The 22771-nt window shown below is 42.7% G+C and overlaps 1 protein-coding gene across 1 annotated transcript in view; it reads left to right on the top strand.

Annotated features, from left to right (window-relative positions):
* The window catches only part of LOC132388854 (NACHT, LRR and PYD domains-containing protein 3-like), a 45820-nt gene that overhangs the window by 12202 nt on the left and 10847 nt on the right, over positions 1 to 22771 (top strand). The window contains exons 3-7 of the mRNA XM_059961273.1: positions 10708 to 10800; positions 17022 to 17188; positions 18087 to 18258; positions 18357 to 18422; positions 21783 to 21946. Coding sequence (XP_059817256.1) covers positions 10740 to 10800; positions 17022 to 17188; positions 18087 to 18258; positions 18357 to 18422; positions 21783 to 21946 — 630 coding nt within the window. The 5' untranslated portion in view covers positions 10708 to 10739. The remainder of the gene's footprint in view (positions 1 to 10707; positions 10801 to 17021; positions 17189 to 18086; positions 18259 to 18356; positions 18423 to 21782; positions 21947 to 22771) is intronic.

Below are 22771 nucleotides of genomic sequence, written 5' to 3'. Positions count from 1 at the left end.
GGATTCTTCCCCAGGGTTGGGGAGTCCGAAGCCAAAGGCCACAGATACAATGGAGCGGAGAGACCAGAGACACCTGAGAGGCCATCTCAAAACACAGTGCGAGTGAGTATCTGGAACGATCTGCGCAGTGTTTGCATCGTTGGTTCTCTGCCTCTGGTTCAGTTTTCTCACCATGTTTGGAAATTCCCACTCATTTTCAGCTGTCTGTGACTCAAGTTGTAGGAGACCTGAAATCAAATCAGAAAATGTTTGAAGCCATTCCGACACAGCGAGTTGGAGCTGAAACATTAACTTTGTTTCACTTCACAGATATTCCTTATCTATTGACTGTTTCTCGCATTTTCATTTATTTTTAGAACATTACATTGGAATGATTTACGTCTCCTGGGAAATGGAATTGTATAGGACACACAACGTAATCATTCCCTTACAGAAACAGGGCTTTCAGACAATCTAGTCAGTGTCATTCTCCGCCTAGGCCCATATACGTGCACCCAGACCATAGCCCTCAATACCTCCCTTATCCATGTACCCATAGAAAATTCTCTTAAATTTTGCAATTTAACCTGAATTTGCATTCGTGAATTCTGATCGAAATAGTTCCTCCTCAGATTCCCCCTTAATATTCCACTTTTTGCCCTAAATCCATGACCTCACCAAACCTGAGGGGCAAAAAACTACATGAGTTCACGCTATCTATACCATCATAGTTTGTATACCTCAAGCAGGGGTATCCTTTGTAAACCTCTGGCAGGGGTTCGCAGTCTGGGAGCCACGGGCACCACGGTTAATGGTAGGGGTCTGTGGCATAAAACAAGTTTCATCACAATCTCTTGTGCTTCACAGATTTCTAACTTGTTCAATCTACCCCTGTGACTCAGCTCCTTAAATACTAACAACATCCGTGACTGCCAGGCCTCCTGCCTTCTCTACACTTGCCTGCCAAGAGCTATTTAGAGTAAGCTGGTCCATCTCTGACACATCCGTGCGCTTTCCTGATCTCTCCATCTCCAGAGACAGGTTGTTAACCAACATCTTTTATAAACTTACTGATTCCCGTGATAATCTCGACGATAACTCTTCCCAGCCTATCACCTGTAAATTTTCTCAGTTTCATTGCTCCCCCGGCATCTGTTCACAGGATCCGGCAGTCCTCCCCCCACTATTGATGCAGGCCTCAGTCACATTTACCGTACTTCCGTGCTCACCCCATCTTCCTACCACCGTAACAGTGATAGAGTTGCTCTTGTCCTTACCTACCGCCCCTTCAGCCTCTGCAACTTCCACCATCTCCAAAGAGATCTTACAGCTAAACATATTTTCAACTTCCTCGCCCACCCCAACCTCTTCTTTCAACAGGGATCACTCCCTCCATAATTCCCTTGTTCATTCATCCCTCCTCACTAATCTCCCTCCATCCACTTATCCCTACAAGTGGCCTAAGTGCTACAACTACCCGTACACCTCCTCCCTCCCCTCCATTCAGACACAAAACAGTCCTTCCAGCTGAAGCGACACTTCACCTGCGAATCTGCTGGTGTCATCTATTTTGTCGAGTGCCCCCGATGCGGCCTCGTTTACATTGGTGAGAACAGCCATAAATTGGGAGACCATTTTGCCGAGCATCCCTGTATCATCTGGCACAAGGGAGACTTTGCAGCGGCCAAACATTTTAATTCTGATCCCCATTCCGACGTCCCGGTCAATGGCCTCTTGTTGTGTCAAGATGAGACCGCCCTCAGGGTGGCGGATCAACATCTTATAATCCATCTGGGTCCCCTCCAACCTGATTGTATGAATAATGAATTCTCCTTCCAGTAAACAAAGCCCACCTCTCCCCCCCCCCCCCATTCTGAACTTTCATTTCTCTCTGGGTCCCCTCATTCCCTTTCTCCTATTGACAACGCTCTGATTCTTTCCTCTCCAGCCCTTGAACTGACCATCACTTGACTTCACCTATCACCTTCCAGCTCCCCACTTTATCCCCACCCCCCCCCCCGACATTTGTATTCAGATCACTTCCCCCTCCTGCTCAGGAATGAAAAAGGCTCGTGGTCCAAACTGTGGACAGTTTACTCTTTTCCATAGCCACTGTCTGCTGTGGTGAATTTCTCCAGAATTTTGTCTGTGTTACTCTGGATTTCCAGCGTTTGCAAGCTTTCTCGTGTTTAAGTGTGGCAATTACCGTAAGAATTATTTGGGCTTTGTTAAGATTGTACCTGGAATATGATGTAAAATCCCGCTCCCCATACTAACACGGGTTATACAGACAACAGAACAAACTGCCGGAGGAACTCAGTGGGTTGGGCAGCATCTGTGGAGGGAAATGGTCCGTCAGCATTTCGGGCCGAGCCCCTCCCACTGGACTGAGAGTGGACGGAAATAGTCAGAGAAAAGAGGTGAGGGGTGGGGAGGGGGCAAGAGTTGGGGAGTGAGAGGTGTATCCAGGTGAGGGGGGAGGTGGGAAGGTGGAAATAGTGATAGGCGTGGGAGGTGAGTGATTGGGACAACACGGGGCTGCAGAAATGGAATCAAATTCTGTGGAAGATTATCTAACAAGTAAGAGAGAGTTTGTTTTAGAGATTCACCAGATTGATTCCTGGAGGACGTTGAAGTCTCAGTGATCGTCTTCACATAAAACAGAGGCCGGCAGTTGTGTGGAGACCGAAGGGATCGAGGAAATGAGGATAGGGTATAAACATTTTGCTGAGATGGGAGAGCAGCCGCCATCTTGTTGATGGTTTGATGGGCTGAATGGCCACCTCCTCCTGTTTCTCACTTGATGTTTCAGTGTTCCTGTCCAGTGAGGCTCCGGGGGAATGTGAATAGAAATTAGTGTTTATAAACGGAAAAGTGATTTCAATGAAACCTGCACAATTCTTCGGGTGGGAATTCAGTGTCGGACCGGGATGAGAATTGATCCAGTAACTCTGAGAACCGGGTGGTGGAGCGATGGGGACGGCGAAGATGCAGAGGGAGATATTAAAAATGTAGCTGGGCTAAATATGAAATAATAGGTAAAATGCGGCCTGTAGATCGGGCAGTGTGTGAGGGGCGAGGAGCAGAGTCACCGGTTCAGACGGGAAACCCTCCACCCGTCACGTGATCCAGGTTCTCACTCCCATTTCAAACGCAGATCTGCAGCATCTGAGGGTTTCGCTTCCGAAGCCCCGCCCCCACTCTCACAGTCTCCGGATGGGCGGGGGTTTTCGTTCCGTTCTCTGTTGAAGCGGATCGTCGTCTGGGAGCCGGAGGACCGATCGCTTTCTGCGGGAACAATTGATCAAGTTCTCATCGGTGGGTATTGATAACCGGTCACTACGGGTAAACGTGACCTACATTTTCCCATCGGTGAGTACGGAAGTCGATCCCGGGGGAAGTTGGGCACCTGATGATGGGCAGGGAGTCCCGTTAACATCCTCGAACCGGTGGTCTCGTCCCGCTTCCAGGACACAACCTGTCGTGGTCGGTCCAGGTTATGGGACCTTTACACCGAACCGCCTGAGATGAGCTGCCGTTCAGCTCCTGGTGTTCTGCGTCCCGGGAGCGGGATGAGGTGGTGATGCCGAGACTGAACCCATCCATTAAGATGTACCTGGTGAACTTTACCTCCATCACCCGGCCCGGTATCGGATCCAAACTTCACCTGGATCGACGCCTGGGGTCGATAATTGCTTTACATATTTGCAGCACACTGGAAGCGGCCGTTCGGCCTGTTGTGTTCTTGCAGACCGCAAGGGTTAACCAGAGTAATCGCACCCTCGGGACACTCCTCCACGTGTATGAGTAGTTTCATCTTTCCCCTTTCAGACAGGACAGTGAGATCCAGATCTCCAACGTCCTCTCGGGGGACTGGGAAGTTTATTTCCATCTTCTTTCCATTACCACAACTTGCCGAAATGCTGACAGTGTTTCCCGATATCTGGCCCTATTAATGAGAGAATTAAGTCTTGTTCATTTATCTGGGTTTCTCGGAAAAGTGTCCACTCCCTCCAAAATTTCCAAAGGAGCAACCCAGGCTGTCTAATATTTCCACACGATTGAAATGTGGAATGTTTTCCATGTACAGAGGTGGAGTAAAAATCATGTCTTTGGTATCATCCACACAAATCAATACATTGCAGCAGTACATTGAGGTAAAACAAATCATTCTGGTTACAGAGATAGTGCAGTGCAGGTAGATATGTGGTGCAAGGTCACATCGATTTAGACTGAGGTCAGGAGTCCACTCATCACGCTGTTCGCTTCTAACAGCAGAATGGACACCGTCCTTGAGCCCGGTGGCATGTTTCTGTTTTATTTTATCTTCGCCCCGATGGGAGGGTGAGAAGTGAGAATGTTCAGGGTTGTGGGGATCTTTCCTTATGTTGTCTGTTTTACTGAGGCAGTGGGAAGTATAGACAGAGTCCATGGAGGGGAGGTTGGTTTCTATTACGTACTCAGCTCAATCACTGTTCTCCGCTATTTCATTCAATTAAAGGAAGAGCAGTATCCATATGAAGATGTGAAGTATCGAATGGGATACTTTCTGCGGTGAATTGATAAAGTGTGTCGAGTAGAAAATGACATATACCAAAATTCTTATTGTTTGTTCTGGCTTTGTTATATTGGAATCTGTTATCTACCAGTGTGTACTATTATTATCTATTATCTGTGTATTGCGGGAGGAACATCAGAGACCGCCCTTGATCCCATTCTCCCATCTGGCTCCATCTGCTCATCACCTGCCGATCTGGTTCAACCTCTGTCCAGCCTCTGTCCCACCAAGTCAGTGTTATATATCAGCCATCTTGTTCAACCTCTGCCCAGTCTGTATCCCACCACCTCAATGATATATATCAAACATCTTGTCAAACCTCTGTCCAATCTGTATCCCATCACCTCAGTGATATATATCAACCATCTTGTTAATCCTCTGCCCAGCCTGTATCCCACCACCTCAATGATAAATATCAACCATCTTGTTCAACGTCTGTCCAGTCTGTATGCCATCACCTCAATAATATATATCAACCATCTTGTTTAACCTCTGCCCAGACTGTTCCTATTGCTACAATGATATATTTCTGCAAACTCTCTTTTAAACTTTGTCTTCACAATCAAGTTTTGCTTTCCATCTTTTCCAGAATTGTTTTTTTGACAGTTAGGACTACCAGTGGTTTAACTGAACACAGCACGTGGCAGGGTAAAAAGCAGTCATTTCTATTTTAGTTTCACCTTTACAAAATGGCTACAGTGTTAACCTTTGCCATAATGTAACCCATAGCATCTGAAGTTGTGTTTGTTATTTCATTTTTTGTTTATTTTCGGTGAACCATTTCCTCCGTTTCCAGGGTAACGGCCCGTCAGAGCTGCAGCAAGTGTTGCACTTTTTATCGCTCTGTGGTCACCGCCTCTCAGCGTAGAGACAGTGACCTCAGGAGCAAATGTAACAGAGTGATTGATAGTGGGAGAAAAGGATGCTGTGATCATTGACCGTACGAAATGTGTTACACCAGGGTCAGAATGAACTCAGAACTAACAGAGTGGTTGGGGTGGGATGGTATTTACAGTTTAGGATGGCAATCAGTTACTATCTGTGCATTAAAATGAAGAGGGAGAAAATACTACAGTTGCAGGAAATTTAAAGTAAGGAGGAGAAAATACTGGAAACGCTCAGCAGATCAGCAGCATCTTGGACAGTCTCAGTTCTGGAACTGGGTCTTCCACCATTTTTCCTTTCAGAGATGTATTCTGATGTACTGAGTTCTCAGCATTTTCTACTGTATAATTTTACATTTTGTTCCTGCTACACTGCAGGAAACGTGGCAGCCAGCTGTGCTGGGCAAGATTCCACACAGCAGGAAGATTGTGATCAAATGTGTTCGGTTTAGCTGCTGGGATCAGGCTGAAGTGTATCCGCATCCTCTATACAGACCGGGGAACCAGCCTGAGCACCGGCCCCGGCAGCATTAGGTTCCAATTCCAACTCAGTTTGTGAATCGGAAATGGCAGGAACTCCACGGCAAATCACCGGCACCAAAGCGTCTTTGTATGGGTGATGATATTGGGCTGGTGACTCTGAGGATATGGAACTGGCAGTATACAGGCTTCAGTCCAGGTTGGTATTTCAACAGCTGGGATCGGAATTTTCTGTCTGCAGTGAAGCTGAAATCCCGGGATGTTGGACTTTGGCTAACGGAAGATCACCGTCTAAATTGCCCACTAGGACATCATCAGTCAAGTAATTTGGAGATTATTTAAGAGTTAGCTAGGGAGTTAGGTGAAGTTGGGCAGTGACTTTGTTCATTTGTTAAAGTCTGTAACAAGATTCCGCATGGCAGCTGATCGGGAAGGTTCGGTCACGTGGGAGTCACGGGGAGCTGGCGAGGTGGATTCACACTGAGCTCGAGAACAGGAAGCAGAGGGAGATGATTGAAAATGGTTTTATCGAATGGAGGCATGTGACCGGTGGGATGTGTGTGTCAGTGTCGAGACCTCTGTAATTAATTCATGCCATTGATTTATATATGAATGTACATGGCACGGTGAGCAGGTTTGAATTGAATTAAATTGAATTGATTTCCTAAATCCTTCACATACATGTGGAGTAGAAATCTTTACGTTACGTCTCGATCAAAATGTGCAATGAAAGTAATTTATAATATATTGAACAGTCCATATAATACAGAGTACACTCAATTGAGCGTGAGTTAACTAGTCTGATGGCCTGGTGGAGGAAGCTGTTCCGGAGCCTTTTGGTCCTGACTTTTATGCTGCAGTACCGTTTCCCGGATGGTAGCAGCTGGAATAGATTGTGGTTGGGGTGACTCTGGTCCCCAGTGATCCGTCGGGCCCTTTTTACACACCTGTCCTTTTAAAGGTCCTGAATCATGGGAAGTTCACAACTGCAGATACGCCGGGCTCTCCGCACCACTCTCTGCAGAGTCCTGCAATTGAGTGAAGTAAAGTTCCCATACCAGATAGTGATGAAGCCAGTCAGGATGCTCTCAGTTATGCCCCTGTAGAAAGTTCTTAGGATTTGGGGGCCGATACCGAACTTCCTCAACCGTCTGAGGTGAAAGACGTGTTCTTGTGCCTTTTTCACCGCACAGCTGATGTGAACAGACCACGTGAGATCCTCGGTGATGTGGATGCCGAGGAACTTAAAACTGTTCACTCTCTCAACCCCAGATCCATTGATGTCAATAGGGGTTAGTCTGTCTCCATTCCTCCTGTAATTCACAACTAGCTCCTTTGTTTTTGCGACATTGAGAGGAAGGTTGTTACTTTGCCACCACTGTGTCAGAGAGATGACCTCTTCCCTGTAGGCCACCTCGTTATTGCTTGAGAGGAGGCCAATCTATGCGGTGTCATCGACAAACTTAATTAGCAGATGAGAGCTGTGGGTGGCGACACAGTCATGTGCAGACAGGGAGACTAAATTCGGGAGACCGGCTTATCAGGCAACAGGTGACAATGAATTTCAAAGACATCTTGGTCAGTTATGGAGATGGGCTGAGCAATGCCAAATGGTTTTCAACTTGGACAAGTGAGCGATGGTGCATTTTGGACAGTCAAACTAGGTGAGACTGGTGTAGTGAATGGGAACACAACAAGTGTTGCGGAACAGAGCAACCTGGGAGTACAAGAGTACAGTCACTGAAACTGGACGTGCAAGTATAGAGGGTGGAAAAGAAGGATTTAGTCATGCTGGCCTTCATCAGTTAGGGCATTGAGTTCCGGATTATGGGCATTATATTGTTGGTGTGGCGACACAGAGTATTCTGTACAGTTGTGTTGACCCTGCTGCAGGAAAGATACTATCAAGTTGGATTGGGTGCAGACGAGATTGCTGAAGATGCTGCCTGGACTAGAGGGCCGAGTCATAGGAAGAGGTTGGCCGAGTTGGATCTTTATTCCAGAGGAGAATGAGGGTGACATTGTAGGAGTTGATGAAATCAAGTGGCATAGATAATATGGTTAGTCGTGTTATTATCCCCAAGGTTCAGGATTCAAGATTGTTTACAAATGTAAAGGAGAACAAAATAATTGTTATTCTGGATCCAAAGCAAGTCCTTGTAAATTTCCTCTGTGCTCCCTCTATCGTTTCCTGTGGTGAGGTGACCAGAACTGAACACAGTACTCCCAAGTGGGGTCTAATCAAGGTCTTATATTTCTGTAACATTACCTCATGCCCTTGAACTCAATTCCATGGTTGATAAATGTCAACACAATATGCTTTCTTATCAACACTGTCAACGTGTGCAGCAGCTTTGAGTGTTCAATCGACACGAACCCCAAGATCTCACTGATCCTCCAGATTGACAGGAGTATTACCATCAATATTATATTATCTTGAAATTTGACCGAAAAGAACCACTTCACGCTTATCTGTATTGAAATTCTTCTGCCACTTCTCTGCCCAGTTCTGTATCCTATCGATGTTGACATCTGACAACCCTGCAGACGATCCACAACACTCCCAACTTTTGTGTCTTCAGCAAACTTACTAACCCATCCTTCAACTTCCTCATCCGGGTCAGTTGTAAAAATCACAAAGAGAAGGGGTCACAGAACAGACCCAACGGAACACTATCGGTCATCATCATCCACGCAGAATACAAAATATCTGCAACCGCCCTTTGCCTTCTGTCGGCATGCCAATTCTGGATCCACAAAGCAAGGTCTCCTTGGATCCCATCCCTCATTATTTTCTAAATGAGCTTTCCATGGGGAACCTTAGCTAACCTCTTACTGAAATGCATAGACAGTACTTCCACTGCTCTACCTTCATCAGTGTGTTTTGTTACATTTCAAAAAATTCAATCAGGATCATAAGGTGTGACCTGCCTTCGACAAAGCCGTGCTGACTACCCCTAATCTGATTATGTCTCTCCAAATGCTTACTGGTCTATAATTTTCTCAGTTATCTACTCCCTTTCTTAAACAAGCGAACGACATTTGCAAACTTCCAATCCTCTGGCACACCTCCCCACCTCATTGATGATGTGAAGATCGTCGTCAGGGGATTAGCAATCTCCTCCCTCGATTCATACAGTAGCATGGAGTATATCTCGTTCAGTCCCAGCGACTTATCTAACTTAAAACCTTTCAAAGGATCCAGCGCATGCTCTTTCTTAAAGTCCATACACTCATGTGTTTCAGTCTGCTGTAAGTCATCCCCACAATTGCCAGGGTCCTTTTCACTGGTGAAAACTGAAGCAAAATACTCAGTATCTCAGAATAATCAAATGATCGGCAGGTTGAGAAACATCTGTTGAGAATGTAGCGGTGAAATGTAACCAAGCTAATTTGCCATTGCTGGCGACCCCCCACAGGTTTGTTCTACTTACATGACGTGCCCTCAAATCCAATAATGATTGTTACAAATGTCAGTGATAAGTATTCGATCCTTTATTAGAAATCAGTAAACATACAATCTTGAAGCGATGAAACTGATCTGTACCCAAGTTTAAGTTCAGCGTATTTGAGTGGATAATAACAAAATATATGACATCCGTCAGTCCCCAGCTGGGTAGTGTAGCAGGCCTCCGTTAGTCTCCATAGACATGGATTTGCACCTTGGGAAGTTTCCAGGGCACAAGCCTGGGCAAGGTATTTTTCTTATGGAAGACCGGCAGTTGCCCAAGCTGTAAATCTCTCCTCTCCACGCCACCGATGTTGTCCAAAGGAAGGGCATTAGGGCTGTGTACTGCATGGAACAAAGCACAAATATATAACTGACTCCCTTTGCGTGTACTACACCCCTACTGATGCAACTAGTTACCATAAAAACATCATAAATACACAACGCAGGATGCAATGCTGATAGAGAACAGATACATGGCTCCTACACACAAGTTCAGCTCTGATACAGGGTCTGCCACCTGAAATATTAACATACTCTCTGTCTTGTTGAATAACTCCAGCATCTTATTTTACTTATTTTAATGATTTTTCCCAACTTGTTGTTCTGGATGTATGGCATGTTGACATTGTGTTTACCAAGGTGTTTAACTAACTATCTGAGAATAGCCAGGTGATATGCTCAAAGAAATATTAACCGAGTTTTGGTGCTAATAATGGCCTTAAAAGTCCTGCCGGAAAAAAAAACTATAGTGGTTCAGGACAAAATGTTTCGATGCTATAGGTAATATTGCATTGTTCAGGATGTCACTCTGTAGACTCAAATCCTATATTGCTGTAGGTGTCAATGCCAGACGATGTTAACCTGAAAGGAGACAGTGAGAATCAGGAGTGACTGAGAAATCTGTATAATCCAGTGACGAGAGGAATCGTCAGCATCGTCTCATCATCAGCAGAAATGTTTCAGCTCACACTGTTGTAACACTTGTCCATTACTCACCACAGCGCCACCAGTGGTAGGAGGACCAAAGCAATGGGCGCTGTCTGCTCAATCTGCCTTGCCATTCCGTAGAAGCAACAGTCCTGGTCCGGGACACAAGATTGGTTCCAAAAAGGGAATTGCCTGCAATGCAGAGAGTAGATACCCTGGAGAATCCTGGTCCAGTGTACAATCCATGGAGAGATCGGAAATGGACATTGTGTGACTGTGGGTGAATGGGCACAGGTGGATCCGGCCATGTCAAGGCTTCAGTAGATCGGCCCAAGGTGTTTGGAAGTGTTCGCATCCGTTTAAAAACAATACAGTATTCTCCTGTAATTAATGTCTGACCCTCCTGTTGTTGTTTTGTTTTGTTACAGAACAGTAAAAACTGATCACACCTGTCCCCAAAATGCATCAAGGTTCGAGCAGTGGAGGAGCTCCAGTGACGTCAGCATCAGGAAAGGACACGGGTATGTTGGCGAATTATTTAAATTTATAAATACTCTGCGGATTCTGCGTCTGAGTTTAATGCAATATAGGCAATTCACAAAGTATTTGTGAAAACTGAGCAGGGAGATTAGAGAGAGAAAAAGAGAGTTAACATCTCTGGGGGAAACTCAGTCACACATGGAAGGAATACAGTTACCGTCTGCTCCTGCTCCTCTAACAGATTGTGATGCACATTAAAATAGCGAGTTACACCAGGAGACAAGACATTCTGCAGATGCTGAAAGTTTTGGGCAACAAAAAGACACACAAAATATTGGCAGAATTCAGCAGGTTAGGTAGCATCCATGGACAGGAATAAACGGTCAACATTTCAGATCAGGACCACAAGGAATAGAAAGTAATGTGACAATATCTAGAATTTCTGTCTCCTCATTTCCAGTCCGATGAAGGGCCTTGGCCCGAAACATTAATTGTTTATTCTCCTCCATAGACGCTGCCTGACCTGCTGAGTACCTGCAGCATTTTGTGAGAAATCCCAGAGATTTGCTGAGGAAGGGGTTGACCAGGCAGGCAGACAGTAACCCAGATCAAAGCGGTGGTGATGGACAATACCAGGAGAGTGATGGTGATGGGTTACTATATTCTCAGCAATCAGCAGAGTCCTTTCCAAACAGAGAGGTGTATTCCTGGGGTCACGAAAGAGCAGACTTCAACAGATGGAACTATACTACCTCCTGCACCCCGGCGACCCCTACCCTCTGACCCAAACCTGTTCTCTCCCATATATATATCTCGGACTGTGTTTTGTTTTTTTAAAAAAAATATTGAGTTTTCAAATGATTACAGAAAGAAAAAAATATCTACCCTTTCCCCCTCCCCTTAACCCCTCCCCCCTAACATCCCTATAGAAGAAAAGAAAAAGAAAAAGAAGAAAAAAGAAAAAAAAAGAAAGAAAGAATGCCTGGATATTGGAAGATCCCACATGCTCCACGGAGTTCATAATAACTTTAGTATATATATTTATTTATTTCCCCAAATAACCAATGTTTTTTATCTTCGGAGCACCTATATAGTTAATCCTGTCTTTTGTAAATAAGGGCGCCAAATGTTCAAAAATGTTTCATATTTATCTCTTAAATTATATGTAATTTTTTCAAGTGGAATACAGCTGGAAATTTCATTCTTCCGACGATCTATACTTAAGTATGAATCCGATTTCCAAGTAACTGCAATAGCCTTTTTGGCTACTGACAGTGCAATTTTTATGAATTCTTGATATTTATTCAATTTGGGTTTTGGTTTTAACCCGTCAATATCGCCGAATAAAAATAATATAGGGTTATGTGGAAGTTGTGTTCCAATAATTTTTTTTCCAGTAAAACTCTTAAATTTGTCCAAAAAGTTGAATTTTAGAACAAGACCAGGTAGAATGTAAAAAAGTACCAATTTCTTGGTTACATCGGAAACACTGAGCTGATAAATTTGGGTTTAATTAATTTATTTTTTTTGTGGTGTAATATATAATTGATGTAAAAATTACATTGCACTAATCTTAACCAGACACTTATTGTATTTGTCATACTATCAAAACATAGTCTTGACCAATTTGTTTCTTCAATTTTAATATTCAAGTCACTTTCCCATTTTTGTCTTGACTTATGGATTCCTTGTTTAATTGCCTGTTTTTGAATCAAACTATACATACGAAAAATATTTTTTTTAGTTTTTCCTTTTTGAACTAAAGTTTCTATTTCATTAGATTTCGGCAATAACGTTGTTTGACCCAATTTTTCTCTTAAAAATGCCCTTAATTGGAAGTAACAAAAAAGAGTGTTGTTTGATATTTTATATCTATTCTTTAATTGATCAAATGACATTAATATACCTCCTTCAAAACAATCTCCTATTTATCTAACCCTTTCTGAAAACAATTATATAAAAGTTGATTATCCTTTGTAAAAGGAATAAGTCTATTTTGAATTAAAGATCTCTTTGCTAATAAAGATTTCTTTATCTCATCATCAACATTTATCTTATTCCAGCAATCAATCAAATGTTTTCATATAGGAGATTCTTTCTTTTCCCGTATCCATTTAGATTCCCATTTATATATAATATCTTCTGGTGTATTTGCTCCTATTTTAGCTAGTTCTATTCTAATCCATGCCGGTCTATCTTTCTCAAAAAAAGATGCAATAAATCTAAGTTGATTTGCTTTATAATAATTCTTAAAATTTGGAAGTTGTAACCCTCCTAGATCGAATTTCCATGTCAATTTTTCCAAAGATATTCTTGACATCATACCTTTCCAAAGGAACCTCCTCACATATTTATTTAACTCTTGAAAAAACTTCTGGGGTAATTGTATTGGTAGTGATTGGAACAACTACTGTAATCTAGGGAATATATTCATTTTTATGGTATTTACTCTACCTACTAATGTTATTAGTAATGTCATCCATTTATCAAGATTTCTTGAATTTTTATCAATAATGGTAAATAATTTAATTTATATAAGTTCTTTATATCATTATCAACTCTTATACCTAAATATTTTATACCATTTATCGGCCATCTAAATTGATTTATTAATCGACATTGACTATAATTTCCTTTAGTAAGAGGTAAAATTTCACTTTTATCCCAATTTATTTTGTAGCCTTGTAGCGGTGTGCTACACGCAGCACTACAATAACGACACGGAGTCGGTAAACTTTCCCATATTCTTCTAATCTAGAGGATAATTTACGCAACGAGTACAATGGGTTTGTTAAATAAAACAGAACATCATCAGCAAATAAGTTAATCTTGTATTCCTCCTGGTTAACTCGGAAACCCTTAATATCTGGGTCCATTCTAATTAATTCAGCTAATGGCTCTATCGCCAACACAAATAAAGCAGGTGATAATGGACAACCTTGCCTCGTTGACCTTGTTAACTGAAATGGTGTTGAAAATTGACCATTTGTCACTACTTTAGCTTTGGGATTAGTATTGAAGGTTTTAATCCATTTTATAAAGGACATTCCTAATCCATATTTTTCCAATACCTTAAATAAAAAAATCCCATTCCAATCTATCAAATGCTTTCTCTGCATCTAAAGCAACTGCCACACTCATTTCCTCCCACTTTTGAGCCAAATGAATTATGCTAAATAACTGAGTTACATTATCTGCCTATTGTCTATTTTTAACAAATCCTGTTTGATCCATATGTATTAATTTTGGTAAGCATTTAGATAATCTGTTAGTTAAGATTTTTGCTATTATTTTATAGTCAGTGTTTAACAAAGAAATAGGTCTATATGATGTTGGCTTTCAAAGATCTCTATATTTTTTTGGCAATACTATTAAAATAGCTGTCGAAAAAGATTCTGGAAGTTTATGCATTCTTTCCGCTTGGTGTATTAACTCCATAAAAGCAGGAATTAATAAATCTTTAAATTTTTAATAAAATTGAGGTGGAAAACCATCCTTTCCTGGGGATTTATTACTTTGAAATGATCGTAGAGCTTCTTCGACCTCTTTTAATGCAAAAGGCACATCAAATCGCTTCTGTTTTTCTGAACTCAATTTTGGAAGAGTTATTTGTGATAAAAACCTTTCTATCTTGACATTATCATGTTTTGGTTCTGACTTACACAGCTCAAAATAAAAATTCTTAAAAGTTTCATTAATTTCTAATGGTTTATAAGAAATTTTATTTACTCTTGTTCGAATTGCATTCATCATTTTAGAAGTCTGGTCTGTTTTTAACTGCCAAGCAAGAAACTTATGTGATCTTTCACCTAGTTCATAATATCTCTGTTTAGTTCTCATAATTGCGTTTTCTGTTCCATATGCCTGAAGTGTATTATATTGTAACTTCTTGTTAACAAGTTGTCTTCATTTTTCTTCTGTCATATATCTTTGAGATTCTTTTTCTAATTTTGTAATCTCTTTTTCCAATTGATCTATTTCTATCATATATTCCTTCTTAGTTTTAGAAGTATAACATTATCTGATCTCTCCAATATGCCTTCTTTGATTCCTCTTTATCTATCATTATCAATGTCATTATCAAAGGAGAATGATCTGACAATATTCTTGCTTTATATTCCATATTTTTCACTCTGTCTTGAATATTCATTGTTAGTAGGAAAAAATCTATCCTTGAATAAGTTTTATGTCTATTTTAATAAAATGAATAATCTCTTACTTTTGGACTAATACTTCTCCATATTTCAATCTTTTATCAATGATAAAGTTAATTTTGCTACTTTTGATTTTGTGACAACCTTTGTTGATCTATCGAAAACTGGATCTAGACAAAAGTTAAAATCTCCGCCTATTAATATTTTGTCATGTGCGTTAGCTAAATTCAAAAAGACCTCGTATAAATTTTACATCATTTTCATTTGGTGCATAAATATTCATAAGAGTCCATATTTCTGAAAAAAAATGGCAATGTATAATTACATATCTCCTCGTCAAATCAATTAATACATTTTGTATTTTAATTGGTAATTTTTTATTATCCAAAATTGCAACTCCTCTCGCCTTTGAGTTAAATGAAGCTGCAATAACATTTCCAACCCAATCTCTTTTTAATTTCTGATGTCCTTTCTCTATTAAGTGTGCTTCTTGTAAAAAAGCTATATATATTTTCATTTTTTTAATGTGTGTTAAGATTATTTTTCTTTTCACCGGTCCATTAAGCCCATTAACATTAAAACATTAAAAATATAGTAAATTAGTCATTATTTTTAATTGGGTTACTCCAATCTATAATAATACCTAATCTTTCAACTTTCGTGGAACCTTGGGGAATCTTTTTAAAATTCTCCATGCTGCTATGTGTGTCCCCACCAAACATCCAGGCAAAAAAAGATAGAAGAAAAATAGAATATAAAGAAAAAAACAAAATTCCCCCCTACAAATGTTGTGGGTAAAAAAGAACACAACATTACCCCTATCTGTTGTACGGGTCATGGCAATCTCCATGATTACACACGTCAATCCCGTAGCAATCGATCCAAAGCTCCTCCAGCTCCCCCGCGACATAGAAAAGTATATACTTAAGAAGAAAAAAAAATCACTGGGTTAAATTCCTTTTTTCTCTTCAGAAGGTTATAACTTATATCAGGATAGAAAAGAACTGCTTTCCCTTCTATCATCAATGTCCCTTTACTCTTTCTGGCACAGTGGGCAGCCTTTATCTTGGTATCTTAAGCATTTTATCAAATTTGATTGCGGATTTTGATCAGCTTGAGGTCTTGATCTTAAGGCTCTATGAGTCCTTTCAATTTCATTTAGACTTTCTTCCATTTCCAAGTTTTCAGGGGTCCATTTTTGAAAAAAAACTATTGGATCTTCTCCTTCTATATCTTCTTTAAGTCCAACAATCTTAATATTGTTTCGTCTACTAAAATTTTCTAGCTTATCCACTTTTTCCAACAATGGTTTTCTTTCTGATGTCCAGGCAGAGATATTATTTTCCGTTTTGTTCATTCTTTCAACCACGTCTTCGGTTGTGGCTTCCAAGTCTGTAATTCTCTTTCCATTTTCCTGTCTTTTTATCATTTTATCAAACATAATCTCCATATTTACCTTTTTCTGATTTCTTTTAATGCGTTTATTTTTTCTAATTTACGCATTATTTGCATCAAAGTTTTTTCTATATTTCCAGAAAAACTTTTACCTCCATCTTCGTCTGATTTATCCAGAGAATCTGAATCTGCCGCAGATTCACTTTCACTTCCGGTTTCAATCGTAACTGGGATTTGTATTTCAGGTTGTTCGCGTTTGCGCATGTTCCTTCCTTCACGTTTGCGCAGTTCTTGTTGGACTTTTTCTTTGGAAATGGTCGATGTGGCCGCAGTTTCCTGGTCTGTATCACCGCAGGTAAAATGTACCTGAGCCGCGGTTCTCTGGCAGCAGCGGGCCTTGATTCTGTTCCAACTTGCGTTGTCTTCACGGTAGTAGTTTTCTTCATCTTCTGTTTGTGAGACACAGTTTGAAACAATCCGGAGTAGTTTATAAGTAACTTTTAGAAAGTATTTACTAACTTTTCTTCACGTAAGCATTAATTTACTGATTTTTTACGGGAGAGCTGGTTTCCCGCGTCTTGATACTACGTCATCACGTGTCCCCTCCCCCCCTCCCCCGGACTGTGTTTTGTTGTGATCTTTAGGTTGCAGAGAGAAAGTTACCACCCAGTATGGTGTTGAAATTTCTTTAATGCTCCCCATTTTCCCCACAGGTCCGACCTCAGTGATCACCAAGCTCCTGGCAAGTTGTAACGATTCCCAGCTGCTGCGGTTGACGGAATTCTACAGGGACAGGCTGGAGCAGGCGATGGAAGGAGGGGTGCACGGAGTGAGCCTGGCGTTAATGGCCAAGAATCAGTTCAGTGTACAGGAACATCGGGTGAGTGAGAGAGAGAATGAGTTTGAATTTTTGCAAATCACAGGACTGATGGGTGCCGGAACTCTGACTCATCAGATATTATATTAGATAAAGGAACAACTGGGAAATAAATGCTCTACATACAATCCCAGACATGTGAATCTGAACCAGTGATAGAAAGGGGTGAAAAGACCCCGCGGAATGGTGGGTGGCTGCTCAATGTTCAGAGTGAGTTGAGTTGTGTGGGCTTACAGTATTAAATTGAAATATTACAGGAAGTTTTGGTTTGGGAAGAACGTGCAGCGTGATGGCAGGATGACATTGAAAACTGGGACATCATCTGTGGGTGTTACAAGAGCTTGAATGTGTTCTGTTCTGAGTGGAGATGATAGTGTTTCAATCCGTAACTGCAGACAGTGTGGATCGGGGAATACTGCCATGTTGTAATGTGTAATCACTGAATAAACCTCCATTGGAAAAGGCAAAGGAAAGGCATCAGGTGTCAGCCGGTAATCCGCTGTCATGTTGGACCCTGGCGGACTGAGGAGATGAATCACATCATCTTTTCTGAAACTTCCCAGAGACTGTTCACGCTGATACAAAAACCCTCCTGACTTCTTTCTTCATCTGTGATCGTTATTTTCTGATTTCTGTTTTACACGGTCAAATCCGGTGAGGAATTATTTATGGATTTGGAGCCACGTTAACAAAGCGGTCACAGACCAGCCAGGATCTCATTGACTGGTGGACCAGGTTCACGGTGAATGTCCCTCTGTGTGCTCTGCACTCAGAATGTACAGTCCATGTCCAGACAGGATCAGCACCCGTCCGGGTGATCCCGTTACAGAGCACATCATTTACTTCTCATTCTCTGTGTGAATCTGTCAGTCCCCAATATGTTCACCGTTACTCTTTACAGAAAATCTCTGATCTCGCTGATAAGGGAGAGCGGGCGGACAGTTCTAAACTCCTCCTGAGCCTGGTGATGGAGAAAGGCTCCCGCGCCCGGAGGGTGATGTGGGAAACCTTTGTGAAAATGAGGATTGGTGTTCCAGAGATGGACAAAATACTGAAGGAAATACAGGAACATGGTGAGATAATATCAGCGATTAATTCAAATTTGGATTGAATACCGTACATGTTACAATTTGACAAAAATGATTTCCTCAATTTGTTTAAATTCAAACAGGTTGTGATCCTTCCCATCAACCAATTCCCGCTCAACATTTACTAAAGGTTCTCAGTGAGCTGGAAGGTAAGTGACCATGCATTGAACATTGAAGAGTATAACACAGGAACAGGCCATTAGGCAAATAATATTCTGCCAAAACAGCTAAGAAATAAATCAAACACACCCAAACTCTAATCTCTCCTTCCTTCACCGTGTCTATCTGCCTCCATCTTCCTTACATCCATGTGCCTGTCCAAACGTCTCTTAGAAGTCTCTAAAAATTTATCTCTACCACCTTTCCAGGCAGTGTGTTCCAGGCATCCACGACTCTCTGATTTAAAAAAAAAACTACCCTCACATCCCCCTTAATCCAACCCCCGCTCACCTTCACTGCACACCCTCTAGTAACAGATATTTCAAACCCAGGAGACTGATTCTCTCTGCCCTCTCTAACTAAGTCTCATAATTTCGGATAGTTGTCAGAGCTCCCTCAATCTCTGATGACCCAGAGAAAACATTCCAATTTTATCCAGGCTCTCATGATAGCACATGCCCTCTGAACCGGCAGCATCCTGGTAAACCTCTTCTGCCCCCTCTCTAAAGCCTCAACATCCCTCCGGTAGTGCGGTGATCGGAACGGTACGCAATGGCCCAGATGAGGCTGAAGCAGAGTTCATCAAGTCGAATCTTGTCCTCTGTTTCCACCAACGGTTGTAATTTGCGTCGGGCGGTTCAGTTGTTGAGCCACAAGGAAATGAGCAGGTAAATGTTGACACTGTGACAGAGAACACAGTGAGACACAGGGAAACGTGTTTGCTAGAGGGAGAGTTTTCAAAGGACATTTTGAGGAAAGAGGCAGAGAGCTGGCGAGTTTGAGGAAAGTGGTCACAGCACTCTGAGTCCTGCAACTACAGATCCCCACCGGAGTCTGAGTGGAGAAGTGGTGATCTGGAGAATGGAAAAATAATCTTATATTTCTTCACACCAAAAAGTCAAAACCTTCTCTTGCCAACCACTGCCCCTTCCTGAACAGCCTCATCCTGAACCATTTTCCAAACTCCCCCAGTTCCCGCAGATGATCTTTTCTCAGAGTTGGGCGTCCACTGAAGTTCCAGTCACAGAATAGTAATAATAGCATCACTTTAATTAGAAAAGCAGGGAACATCCCAACTGGTCTGTTCAACCACAGAGCAGCAGATGAACCCGCTGTGTTCACATCTGCACTCACTAGTGCAAACACTGCTACAGTGTTAGAGAGGGTGAGACTGGGGGACGTATTCCTCAGCTCAGTCCACAGAAGCTGAGATTCCTGTCTGCCGGTGTTGTGTGATGGACACTGTGGAAGGATGAGAGATGGGAATTAGGACAGGGAAACCGAGGGTTCTGGGATTGCGGCAAGGAAGGTGCAAAGGACTGGAAATATCTATAAATAATATTGCAATTAGTTAAATTGTGACCATCTGGATGGGAAGCTGACTACATCCATAAGCCCATCATGTCTGTGAAAATGGAGCCCGGGCCAGTGCATGAGCTCAAGAGATTGTAAGACATCTTCAGCGCAGACTGAGTTGGATTACTCAACTGCACATTTAACAGAGGAGAGAGCGTAGGAAAGACAAATATCACAAAACTTATTAATATTGCATCAGACCATGTCCTATCTGATTATTCGAAGCTCTCAACAGAAATATAAGGAATCTCGGCCAGAACCTTGGTTTAGGGTCTCTCATTTACAGGAACAAATCCCAAAGATGATAATTTAAACTCGGGACCAGAGATAGACGAATCAGGAAATTTACAGACTACTCATGCCTCTGTCACTTCTGTCAATGCTGTTCCAGTCCACATCTGCTCAATGAAACCCCACACTTTCCCAGCAACATGGATTTGGTAAATCACTACAAGCTTGTTCGTCACTATTCCTCATGTTGTTTGTCAAGGGAACAGGCACAGCAGTGAAATTCTCACACCCTTTTCTGAATATGAAGCAGAAACACTTCCCGATTATTGAAGAACATCATTTCTACCACTATCACATTCTCTAAAGTAAATATGTCCACAATCAATGTTTTCCTACGCTCCCTATCACAACCGAGTACATTGAATGGAGACCCCACACTCCCCTGACAGGGTCCTGACACACTGTGAGACCTCACACACCCCTGACAGGGTCCTGACACACAGTGAGACCCCACACACCCCTGACAGGGTCCTGACACACTGTGAGACCTCACACACCCCTGACAGGGTCCTGACACACAGTGAGACCCCACACACCCCTGACAGGATCCTGACACACTGTGAGACCCCACACACCCCTGACAGGGTCCTGACACACTGTGAGACTCCACACACCCCTGACAGGATCCTGACACACTGTGAGACCCCACACACCACTGACAGGGTCCTGACACACTGTGAGACCCCACACACCCCTGACAAGGTCCTGACACACTGTGAGATACCACACACCCCTGACAGGGTCCTGACTCACTGTGAGACCCCACACACCCCTGACTGGGTCCTGACACACTGTGAGACCCCACACACCCCTGACAGGGTCCTGACACACTGTGAGATCCCACACACCCCTGACAGGGTCCTGACTCACTGTGAGACCCCACACACCCCTGACAGGGTCCTGACTCACTGTGAGACCCCACACACCCCTGACAGGGTCCTGACTCAGTGTGAGACCCCACACACCCCTGACAGGGTCCTGACACACTGTGAGACCCCACACACACCTGACAGGGTCCTGACTCACTGTGAGACCCCACACCCCCCTGACAGGATCCTGACACACTGTGAGACCCCACACACCCCTGACAGGGTCCTGACTCACTGTGAGACCCCACACACACCTGACAGGGTCCTGACACACTGTGTAACCCCACAGACACCTGACAGGTTTCTGACACATTGTGAGATGAGAAAATCTGTAGTATCGGGAATTCTAACCATCAGACACAAAATGCTTGAGGAACTCAGTGGCCAGACATCAGCTATGGGAAAGAGTAAAGAGTCGACGTTTTGCAAAGGATCTCGGCCCGTAACATCGACTGTATACACATTTCCATGGTTGCTGCGTGAACTGTTGAATTCTTACAGCAGCTTGTGTATGTCTCTACTCACGTTTGGATTTATAACATCCAATGTATCAAATATTTATTTACACCCCTAACTCCACGTGACACCACTTTCAATCATTTAAAATCCATGGGGTCATATCCATGTTCCTCAGTTGACTACTCACTGCCCTGTCTTTCGCTGTGAAATTCCTTCTCTGATCTGTCCTTCCAGATTGTAACACTTCTGTGTGTCTATTTCTGATTCTGTTTGGCAACGTGCTGCACAGAATCCCCGTCTTTAGGCTCCAGAGATAAATTTGTGGTCCATTAGGTGTTCGATAATGTCTTTAATTTTCCCCATTTTCCTTCACAGATCTGAGAGTGATCACCGAGCTCCTGGCAAGCTGGGACGATTCCCAGCTGCTGCGGTTGATGGACTTCTACCGGGACAGGCTGGAGCAGGCGATGGAAGGAGGGGTGCACGGAGTGAGCCTGGCGTTAACGGCCGAGAATCAGTTCAGCGGAGAGGAACATCGGGTGAGTGGGAGAGAGAATGGGTTTGAATTTTCACACGTCACAGGACTGATGGGTGTCATAACTCTCACTCATCGGATCATAAAGCTTAAAACAAATCAGAAATAAAGAAATTCTTAAAAATGTGAATCTCAAGCGATGGTTGAAAAAGTTGTAAATACCCCTGCTGGTGGCTCAATGTTCAGAGCGAGGGGAGTAGGCAACAGTTCTATGATGTTGCAATTAACGAGCTTAAATGGAAGTACGGCAGGAATCTTTATTTTGGGAAGAGTGTACAGAGTGACGGCAGGATTCACTGAGAACCGGGGCATTACGACTGGATGCCACAGGAGCTCGAGTGTGTTCTGTTCCCGCTGGAGATCATTCTGTGACAATCTGTAACTGCAAACAGTGTGGATCGGGGAATACTGCCATGTTGTAATGTGTAATCACTGAATAAACCTCCACTGGAAAAGGCAAAGGAAAGGCATCAGGTGCCAGCGGGAAATCCGCTGTCATGTTGGGCACTGGCGGACTGAGGAGATGAATCACATCATCTTTTCTGCAAATTCCCAGAGACTGTTCACGCTGATACAAAAACCCTCCTGACTTCTTTCTTCATCTGTGATCGTTATTTTCTGATTTTGTTTTACACCGTCAAATCCGGTGAGGAAATATTTATGGATTTGGAGCCACATCAATGAAGCGGTCACAGACCAGCCAGGATCTCATTGACTGGTGGACCAGGTTCATGGTGAATGTCCCTCCGTGTGCTCTGCACTCAGAATGTACAGTCCATGTCCAGACAGGATCAGCACCCGTCCGGGTGATCCCGTTACAGAGCACATC

The sequence above is a fragment of the Hypanus sabinus genome, unplaced genomic scaffold (assembly GCF_030144855.1).
Source record: "Hypanus sabinus isolate sHypSab1 unplaced genomic scaffold, sHypSab1.hap1 scaffold_429, whole genome shotgun sequence".
Classification (NCBI taxonomy): domain Eukaryota; kingdom Metazoa; phylum Chordata; class Chondrichthyes; order Myliobatiformes; family Dasyatidae; genus Hypanus; species Hypanus sabinus.
The sequence above is the reverse complement of the archived record's forward strand: the minus strand, read 5'-3'. Positions and strand labels throughout refer to the sequence as shown.